This window comes from Cuculus canorus, chromosome 4 (genome assembly GCF_017976375.1).
Source record: "Cuculus canorus isolate bCucCan1 chromosome 4, bCucCan1.pri, whole genome shotgun sequence".
Taxonomy (NCBI): Eukaryota; Metazoa; Chordata; class Aves; order Cuculiformes; family Cuculidae; genus Cuculus; species Cuculus canorus.
The window spans coordinates 38,392,195-38,403,194 of NC_071404.1; the positions used below are offsets into that span (position 1 = coordinate 38,392,195).

The 11,000-nt window shown below is 40.0% G+C and overlaps 1 protein-coding gene across 1 annotated transcript; it reads right to left on the minus strand.

The window, feature by feature from the left end:
• Positions 1 to 1,466: 1,466 nt before the first annotated feature.
• On the minus strand, positions 1,467 to 10,133 carry SPCS3 (signal peptidase complex subunit 3). The gene is made up of 5 exons (XM_054064598.1): positions 9,842 to 10,133; positions 6,546 to 6,621; positions 3,804 to 3,878; positions 2,396 to 2,511; positions 1,467 to 1,910 (listed from the first exon to the last, which is right to left on the minus strand). Exons 1-5 carry the CDS (start codon positions 9,982 to 9,984, stop codon positions 1,778 to 1,780), a joined length of 543 nt encoding a protein of 180 aa, XP_053920573.1. The 5' UTR covers positions 9,985 to 10,133; the 3' UTR covers positions 1,467 to 1,777.
• Between the last annotated feature and the right edge of the window lie 867 nt (positions 10,134 to 11,000).

An 11,000-nucleotide genomic window follows, 5' to 3' on the forward strand; every position in this document is an offset into this window, starting at 1 on the left:
AGCAATATATACATTTGCTATGAAAGCACAGAAAAAACAGCATGTATTCCAGTGTGCTGATTATGCTAACCTGTGAAAAACCACACAAGTTTAGGGAAGCAAAATTCATGCTAACATGCTGGATGCAAATGAAAAATTGTCCAAAAATATTCCTGTGAAAATATTTTTCAGTTTTCACAACAGTTTGTTTGTAAAAAGACAACAGCACTTTCAACACCAACATAGAGAATGTACTAAATAGTCACTTAGGGATAACTCAAATATTAAAGATATTAAAAAGCAAGTTGGCTTCCTCAAAACTGATCAGCTCTTAGGTGAACTCAACAAAGGAGGAGACTCTGCTCCAATCTTTTTAACTCTTCTCTTGTCATATGCATTTTAATAATTTTTCCTATTATTTTTTCTGATTTGCAGAACTAAAAACACTAAGTTTTTCATTTCAGATCATGTTTGCTCTTTTTGGAAGCCCCTAGCACATTCAGGACATTCAACATCTGGCAATAAATTAACTTCTATGAGACTTTATTTGAATGTACACGTGTAAACTAAGAACTATTGCAGGAAAGCGAGTGACAAATGTTCCTCCTTCTGGATACATGATGAGCAAGAAACACTAGTGTCGATAAACACAGACCATCATTATTGCCAAGAGGCAATCCTGATATCCTGTTTCTTTTTTCTCTTCTCCCAACTATGACAAGCATTTGCAGCAGAGGCAAGTGAAGGACATCAAGAGCAGGATATTCAGCCACAGAGAGGCTGCTTCTTCAGTAGAGGTACTGACTGGAACAGCTACTGCTTGATCTCTTTCCTGGTTGATGCAAATCAGAACAGGAACTTCCACGTAGAGTCATATTTATATTCAAGCTGGTTAATCTGTCTAAATTTCTCTATGTCCCCATGGGAAATCCTCTATTTCTTAAATGTTTACCCAGATTGTTTTGGAGAACATCTGTCTCATTCCTTGCTATGGAAGGGCCCCTCTAATATTAATTGTCCCAGCACCTTCTGGAACAAGGGTGCTCATTCTTCCTGTTGAGCAAGTGGTTGCTTTGTAGATGGTATTTCTTAACCTAAAGCTTTTACTTTTCCTACTGACTTACGCCTACTACGCTGAAAAGATATATTTTTATTCTTCAGTTAGCTGCATTGCAAGGAGTTATTAATATGTTTTATAATAGAGAATTGCATGTGGGCTACATCAATGGCACTCAAAACAAGATCTACAGGCTGACTGACAAGTAATGAACTGTTTTCAAAGCAGCTATAGGCAGTCATAGAAAGGACCAACCTTACCTTGCACTAAAATGCTAAGCAAGTGTTGTAAAAGAGAACAGCCATTTCCTTCAGGCACTCACAGAAACGGACTCCAGAACGTGTATTTGAGTTCTACACAGATTAAGTAACTATCACAATACCTCAAAAAAACCACAGTAAGACTAGCTTCAGGTTTAAAAATTTTTATTTAAAAGAAAAGGAGATCTATACCCAGATGGCCAGGAGAAATTGAAAAAAAAAACAAACCCAAAACAAAATTGCTCAGTTTTCCCCCCAAAACCACCACTCTGCTGTTAAGTTTCAGCTTTCAATGTTTTATTTAAAAAACAAAATAAAACAAAAAACCTGAACTTTCATTTCCTTTTCCTATGCCATTAGACCTGAGGAAATTAAGTACCTTCTGTTGAAGGGTTGCATGGGATGTGAGAAGAAACCGCAATAAAATTTATTCACAACATACAAGTACAAAAATATCCTGCTTAGGATTCAGTATTATAATTTAATAACTTTTTGTTGTTTCATAGGTATCTGGGAAAGGTACAGACACATGTCCTGATCCTGTTACAAGAGGTAGAATGCCAGCATTTGGTACAACATTCCAGGAGAGAGTGAAAGTGATGTTCTTGTTTCCCCTGCAAAAGCAACAAAGGACTATCAACGCAAACACTCAAGCTAAACAATTTAGTTAATAACTACTAATATTAAATAACTGAGGATAGAAATTGCTTTCCTGATCCAGAAACAACGGGCTTTTAAAATTTTATGTAACTACTAAATGAAATACTACCTATTTTTGAGATAAGACTTTTTTTTTTTACTGCTACCTAATCCTTTGGAGTTGAGTGTATCACAGAACCAATTCTACACAGACAATACTGGAAGCAGGAACCCAGAAGCTATTGCTCATATTAGCAGTGCATGTCAGTCTGCAGAAGAAAGAGGATATCTTGTATCCCAAGGTCATCTTTTAAATATCAAACTAAAAAGATGCAACAAACTGACAGAAAACCAGATAGAATACAGGTACCATACCGCAGCAATAAAACCACATAAAATGCAAAGTATGCAAGCAGATCACGACACCATGAATACTACTAATAAAAAAGTATTTACTTACTTAAGACCATTTCCATCATCAAAGAAAAGGTACTTTGACTTCATGTCTTTTAAGTACAGCCTTGGGTTATCCCCTCTCAAGATGACCTTGTCCCAAAGGACCACCTGGTTTAAAGCCTAAAAATACAATTGTAATTAAGCCAGCAAGGTACCTTACAAGATCATATTCAGTCACTAGAATTTCATAGCATAATTTGTATAAAAACCCTGATGTTCAAGTACACGTTTATAATCAGTAACTAATTTAATAAAACAACAGCTCAACAAAACACGAGAAAGCCATTTTAAAAAGCCATAAGTTTTCAAATACTTAAAAAGTATGAAGGGTTTTGCTTTTGAATTGCAAAGGTAAGTTGCTTTTAAAGCAGTATTTGGACTTCATTTCAAATAAACAACAAATTGAGCTATCATGACACTGCTTAGGTATTTAACATTTTTCCAACTTTAAAGGAAAAAAATCTCTACTTGAATTGCAAACATAACCCCAAGAATTGTACGAACAATTCAAAAGCCTGATCCCAAATTCTTAAATATTTGAAACTTCATACTGTTCTTTCAAGTCATTAGCTGCTTAACAGTCTCGTTTTGTGAGAACTAATGATTTATGTGAAACAAAATTCTAAAAGATGGAACAAGATAATGAGGTCCCAGATCCTAATAAAGAACCCTAAAACCTATTTTAGTACACACATTAAATCCACCAGCAGGTATAAAAATAACTAAGATACTTAAAAAAAAATAGTAGGAAGAATTTTGTCTAGCAATTTAAGAAAAATCGCTAAGCCTTCTCTATATCCTTGCAACGTGACCACAGTAGCTTTAACTAGAATCCAGTGATACCATGCCAGCAGAGTGTTTGATTAAAATAATTTATTTCCATAGGCTGCTCACATAGCTCCAATCTGACCAGTGGAAAAAATCTTGGGCTATCCAATGTGAAACATCAGTAGCAACCAATTTAAATGATGCAGCAAGGCCAATTATGTAAGATAACAAAATGTATTACAGGGCTACAGTAACTAGTACCAGCAAAGGCTTCTGTGATCTATGAAGCAAAGACCTATCACACCTGGCCAAACTGTATCTTGCTCCTAAGAGCAGTGTATGCACAACATTAGGGAAAAGTAAAACAGAGAGCAAACACGTGAAAATACCTCATTTACAGTCCATTACTGTAAGTGAGCAAGGTATGTTTTACTTCTGTCCCACTCAGCTGGGCACATATTAAGTTAGATGAACTTCCCATCCTGCAGTTAAATTGTCAAGAAGATAATCATGCAAGCCAGTAAAAACAGTCTAAGCTAGAAGGAAATCCTGGTGCCATAACTCTCCTAAGCAGAACTTCAGAATATTAAAAATCGCTGCAGTGCAAAATGGGTAATTGCTTCAACTTTCTTTTTGATACTTACATTGTTTTTCGTTGAATATTCTACAGACAAATATACAAACAATTGTTTAACATTCCAGTCAAATATACTCTGCAGATGTATGCAAGTTAAGAAAAATACCATATTGTACTTGAATAACATTTATTTTATTTTTACTAGATAGGCCATGACAATTACAGCAAGTTCTTACATTTCAACATACCTCACCTTATTTATAAATCAAGGCACTTCCAGGAGTTCCAACATAGTTGTTAATCGTATTAAAGCAACAGAGTTTTTTTTGGCGCATGAGTTTTTTATGAAATCTAACAGCTATTTCCTCCAATAATTTAAAAGTCCTATATTTGACAGCACAAGCTAGTAACCATCATCTAATACAATCTATTACAAAACCTTAACACAAAAGGCAAGACAGAATTCTTCAGTAAACATCTTGAAAGTGATTATTTACTATCAAAGAACCCTGGTATTCAACTGTGGATCAAGATACAATAGCATTAAACAATATATACACACAAAATTGGCAAAATGTAGGGAGTTCGAAGAGCCTGTAATACTCATATTAGATAATATGAGTAGATGGGAATTATTTCATATTGGGACACCAGGAATTAGCAGATTTAATTACCTACTTACTACAAAGAAAGTCAGCTTATTAGCCTGGAACAAACCTCTGCTCAGATTTTTCATCAACAGTAAAGAACTGAAGACTGCCATTTGTGACTGTCAGTATAATAAAGCTGATATCGTAAATACTTGTCTGTCGTTTATCCAGCAATAAAATGCACCATGTGTGACTGCTAAGGAAAAGACCTTTTAACTCACAATAAAGATTAGCTATAATCTTTTAGTTCACAGCCCTCTGTTTTATTATATTTGCTAGTATCTCAAAAAACAAATGAAACAGATTCCCCAGCCCACCTCAAAATCTGTTCTATCTTCTTCCACTCATCCTAAGACTGTTTCATTGTTTTAAGCCAGTAATTCAAAAGGCAAGTAAGCAAATTATTAAATAATGAACCACTGTACTGCAATGATAGCTGGAGCTATTCTACTTCAACATTTTTCATCATCTAACTCAGAATAAATGAGATTCTGAAGATCCCCACTGCGAGATTTCTTAACGCTTTCTAAAGTTACCCATTAATTAAGCAAGCTAAAAAAATGGCCGTAATAACTATCTCCCCCCCTTCCTTTCCCTAGTTTTCTTTTCTGTCTTTTATTCAATTTTTCCTAGGACTAACAATTTTCTTAGTTAAGAGAACGCATGTACCAGTATCTCTTTTCAAATGTCAAAAAAATCTACCACAAAGCTGTATTTTACAACTTTACACACCACAGGGTTTATTTGTTCCAGGCATGAAAGAATATTTTTTTTTTATCACAACTTACTTAAAACCGCTGTTACTATTAAAAGTCATTAAAAGGTGGAATATTTACATGCACATACTGCAGAGTAAACTTTGTCTAAGAACACTCCTTTTAGAGGTCCTGGCCTGCCTTGTTTTGCCTCCTCCTATACACACTGAATATAATCATCTACTATAGAATTTTAGTCTCAGGTTTTAATTCAGAGATAAAACTTGGGACTTAGGAGTTCATCTTCCCTGCTTCCAGCTGATAAAAAAAAAAAAACCAATTCCTCTTATTCCTGTGCAACACACACCTGCAAAACTCTGATTAGCCTGTTTATCCAGCGTTCACATGAATTCCAGATTTGTGTTTTGTTTGGTTTGCTTACACAATGTAATATTCTTCAAAACAAGGACACAAACACAGAGGTGATCAATGTCTTGCCTAATGCAGTGACAAATAACAGCAGACAGAAAAATCCCAGGAATCTCACTGAGGCTGCAAAGCAAGGCTTAGTGCAATCACCTCAGGTAAAGTATACTGCCTCATATTTGGTAGCCATTTCTGCAGAAATGTACTGTTTGGTTTTTGTTTTTCTTCTTTTTTCATATAAACACCCTAAATCCTAAGAATCATTCCTTCTACTGTCAAAAATCCACCCAAAATAAAATCAAGCAAAAACATCCACACAGCACCCACTTTCCCCAATAAAAAAAAAAATAACAGGGAAGGAGAGAAAAAGAAAAGCTGCAAAAAGTTAACAGCAATGAGAAAGACATCAAAAAGTAATGCAATAAATTCTGTAGTACCTTATGTACTTCCCAATGAATGTCATATTATTTGATGTTTAAGATTTGATAGTCAAACATCTAAGCAAGTGGAGGACAAGGTCTTATTATTTTTAAAGGAAGACAGGTACTTCTAAGCAACTCTTATGTGGCCAGAACTCTGAAAGCCTCACAACAAAATGAGTCTGAAAGATGCATCAGTTTATAGATTCAGCATGGCAGTCAAAATAGTATGACATATAAACCCTACAATTAATTCACACCTCAAACCAGCAATACAAACTTCGCTTAAAGGTAACAATGTCCAGATGTTAAACTGTACTTCCCATTATTAGATATGGTGCACTTCGCTGCAGAGCCTGATTTTAAAAACAGGCAATAAAAAAGAGAAATAACAACTCACCCAGTGCCATTTCCTAAAGCCAGAACAGCTATTTCAAGTTCTATTTTACTGCTCCTAGCTATGTAAAATACTACTTGTCATTGCCTTAAATTTAGATTTGAAGACAAACATCTACTTTTCCTCAAGTCCTGAATATCTGAAGATTATAAGGTAACAAAAATAGATGTCAAGATATTCTTATTTCAAAATGTTTGCAAACCATTTTTTTCCATTAAGGATATCTGCAGTAATGTCAAATGTGACGAATCCCAGATCACTTCTTTCTCTAGGTCCAGTGAAATCTTCTACATTTTTTCTAAGACAAAACAAAACACAAGATTAACCTTTCTCATTATTTCTCTTTCATGAGTTATGTAAACTATTCCTACTATATATTTCCCCTCATCCATTTTCTGTACTTTCTTTTAAATACTTTTGGCTAAAATATAATCAACATAATGAAATAAAACCCGTCTTCCAGCAATTATGGAGCCCCAGTCTGCAATGACAGGCCTTGACACCACACTAATTTAAAGTTACACACGTAGACTTCTTCCTGCTAACAAAAACCAGCTATTGGTACCTAAACTGCGCTACATTTCATTTTAGTAAAATATGAGTTGGCCATCTCCAAATATGTAAAGCTGACTGGAATACCGGCAGCATAGCTGTCTGCTGGCAATCATTTTCAATATTATTTCTTAACTTTCCATAAAAAAAGAAAAAGCCTCTAGTGCTTAGTCTCATACAAGACTTTTCAACCATTCTGGTAAAACAGAGTTTCTGTTTGTAGATCACGCAGATTTCTCCCTGGAATATATTTAAGTAGCAGTACAAAGAAAATTCTTCTACATTATGAAACATTATCATATCATTTTGGAAGACTTTATTACAAATCCACATTCGAAGGAATGTCTGACATGGCCACACTAAACCACACTAGGAAAAAAATTGGAAAATAACAGAGACACAAAAGATATTTTGTTAAGTATTCACAAAGCTTATCGATTTACCAAACTTACTCTCTACAAAGAGGAAAACTTTATGAATCTTAAATTCCTCAGGTAACACAAATTTTACGCATTATTAACTTCTTAGTTACCTTTATTCCAGTTTAAAAATTAGCCCATTAAAATATCATTTCATTAAAACTCAGGTTAGTAACCTCAAATAAAAAAAAAAAAATTTGCAGACAATAGTTAAGAAAAACATGACCTTATCAATTTAAGACCTGCTATGAATTTCTATCCCTTTGCAAAAAGCAACATTTTTTTAAGCAGGAATTCTTATCAAGCACTTGAATTAAATTCTGAATCACTGTCAGTCTGATGGAGTAACAGGTCTTAAGCTTGGGGCCTGCAAAACTGATGAGAAGTTCAAGAAATGTCTCTCATTGATATCATATCTGTGCAACACAGATGGCACTAGCAGTATAAATTTCATCCAAAATAGGCACCATGCTACCTCATAGATGTCAAGCTCACCAGAACACTCCAAAAATAAGCTTTTATGCCAGTTTTACACTGTTTGCAGTCCTCAATCTAATACAAATACAGGATTTTCTTCCTGAGGCATTAAACCAATCCAAAAGGGGCCAGCAGTTCCCAATCTTTATTTGTATTCACCTCCTCCTTCAAACCCTGCTGCTAACCATCCACTCATGACACTCACCTCGTGGTGACTCCAAAGCTCCATTAGCTGCTTTACCCCACTAACTTGGCTAAATTCAAACCAAACTCATCAGTTGAGTCAAAGCAGCTCAGTAAACAATCCTATGAACTCGATTCCCCTGTGCAGTTCTGGTAAAGGACCATGCGCCCAGAAGCAAGAGCAAACACCACCGTTATGTGGCAGCAACAGCAGTTGCTCAGCTACTTGTGAAACTACTGCCCTCCACAGCATACATACTTAACCTGATGGGAGTTTTCTGTGAAAAAGCTTCCCTTTTCAGGAAAAAAAGAACCCCAAATTGACTGAAGTTTCCCTGGCACAAGTTTGCATCAGCACATTGTGTATTGTGGGCAACACCCATTGGCTGTTGAATCACAGATTCTACACCTGGGGCATTTCACAGGAAGATAATCACAGAATGACCTGAATTGGAAGGGATCCACAAGGACCATGAGTCCAACTCCTATCCCTATATAAGACAACCCTAAAATTTACACCATGTGCCTGAGGGCATTGTCCAAATGCTTCTTAAATACTGTCAGGCTCAGCACCATGACTGATGGAGCCTGTTCCAGTGCTCCATCACCCTCTGGATGAAGAGTGTCTTCCTAATGTCCAACCTAAGCCTCTCCTGGTACACCTTCCCATTCCCTCGGGTTCTATCATTGGTCACTAGAAAGAAGAGATCAGTGCCTGCTTCGCATCCTTCCCTTGTAAACTGTGGTCTGCAGAACTTCAGAGAAGTTTACATCCAAATTAGGCGCTATACTACCTCACAGATGTCAAGCTCCTGGGAACACTATAAAAACTACACTTTTTTGCCAGTTTTATGCTGTTTGCAGTCCTCAAGCAGTAAACTGCTTCCTCACTAGAAGTTCTGGAATCTGCAACATAAGGGTATGGAACTGTTGAAAAAAGTCCAGAGGAGGGTTACAAAGACGATCAGAGGGTTCCCATACAAGGACAGGCTAAGAGAGGTGGGCTTGTTCAGCCTGGAGAAGAGAAGGCTCTGAGGAGAACTTACAGTAACCTTCCAATACCTGAAGGGGCTACAAGAAAGCTGGGGAAGGACTGTTTACAAAGGTTTGTAGTGATAGGACTATGGGCAATGGCTATAAACTAGAGAGAAGATTTAGTCCAGACATAAGCAGGAAATTCTTCACTATGAGAGTGGTGAGGCACTGGCACAGGCTGCCCAGGGAAGCTGTGGCTGCTCCACTCCTGGAGGTGTTCTAGGCCAGGTTGAATGGGGCCTTGGGCAACCTGTTCTAGTGGGAGGTGTCCCTACCCGTGGTAGGGGGGTTGGAACTGGATGATCTTTAAGGTCCTTTTCAACCCCTCACTGTTCTAGGATTCTATGATTTAAGAGACACTTCTTTTAAAATACAGAAAATAACTTGTTCTCACGAATTTAAGATAACAGATAAGGTATAAAAAAGCTAAAGTCATCTTAAAAGATAAGTCATCCCCGTCAGTCCACTATCACAAGGCTTGGAAGAAAAAAAAAACCGCTACCAGTGGAAAAACCTGAGAACTAATAATTAAAAAGAAACACGCCAGGGAGATAAAACGAGCGCTCCCTTTGGTCCCTGCTCCCTAGATCGTTCGCCCGCCTCCCCCTCCTTGCAGGGGAGGCGGCGGGAACGCACTCCCGCAGCCAAACGCGGCGGGCGGGCGGCACCGGCCGAGCCCCGCCCGGCAAGCGCGGCGTGGGGCTCCCTCATTGGCCCGGGCGGGGAGCGGGACAGGAAACGGAGTCCTCGGCGGCCCGTGAGGAGCCGCAGCTCCTGGGAAAACCCTCTCCCGCCCCCATCCCTAGCAATGAAGTCAGGCCCCCCCCCGTGGCTCCCGTCGCTCGCACTCACAGCACGACCCGGGAGACGGCGATGCTGACGGGCACGCTGCGCTCCTTGAAGGCGGTGGTGATGAAGCAGGCGAAGGTGAGCGCCGCCATCACGCTCAAAGAGAAGGCGAAGAGGGAGTTGGCCCGGGACAGCACCGTGTTCATCTCCCCGCTCGCCGCCGCGCAGGCTCCCAGGCTCCAGCCGCTGCTCGGAGGGCGAGGGGGAGGGCTCCAGCGGGGCTGGCGGCGCTGGGAGGCGGCAGGAAGCGGGCGGCGGTGCCTGAGCGGGGGCCGGCGGGGGAGGGGGGGGGGCCTCGCCGAGAGCCCGCCCAGGTCGGGCGGGCCCACGCTTCTGCCGCACTGCGCATGCGCACGGCCCCGGGAGGGAACATGGCGACGCCCCATTCGCCTGCCACTAGCCGCTCCCCCAGCAAGTGACCACGCCCCCGCCGCCAGCCAGTGGCCACGCCCGTGCAGCCAGCCATTGGTCACGCCCCCGCCAACCAGCCATTGGCCACGCCCCTCCACCGCCTCCAGCTATTGGTTACGCCCACCGACGGCAGCCATCGGCCACGCCCCCTCCCGCCACTGGCCACGCCCCTCCCGCCACTGGCCTCGCCTCATCCAGCCATTGGCCACGCTCCCCGCTGCGGGCCGCGGTTGCCCCTGTTGAGATCCGCGGTCGCAGCGGGGAGGGCTCTGGCGTGCAGCTCGGTACCCTCACCATATGCGCTAGCACTGTGTTCGCGCCCGAGTTCCTTCCTAACTTCTGTGAAAGGAGATTATCACGTATTGGAGCTTTTTTTTTTTTTATTGTTTGCTACCTGTCTCCTTGAAATGCCTCCGTTTTGAAGGCATTTGTTTTTAGAGGAGAGCTGGTAGTTGTAGCTCTGGTGAGTTTTTAGTTTTACACAATAAAATGGAAATAACATTTTAGAATAAGGCTTGATTTTTTGCTTGTCTACATCTTCCCTTTGCTGGCATTGTGCCTTGCCACTGAGTATGCTGTTTCTTACGGGATGTTCTTATTCACATGCACTTTGTTACGTGCCTATTTGGTATGTAAATGATGTTTAGAATCCTCATTTAGTGGCTGAAAACCCTTTTTCTTTACCAGGTGGCTCTGTGATCTCATGCTGTTCAGGAAGGAGGCAATTGTTCACCCTATTCCTCTGAGTTGG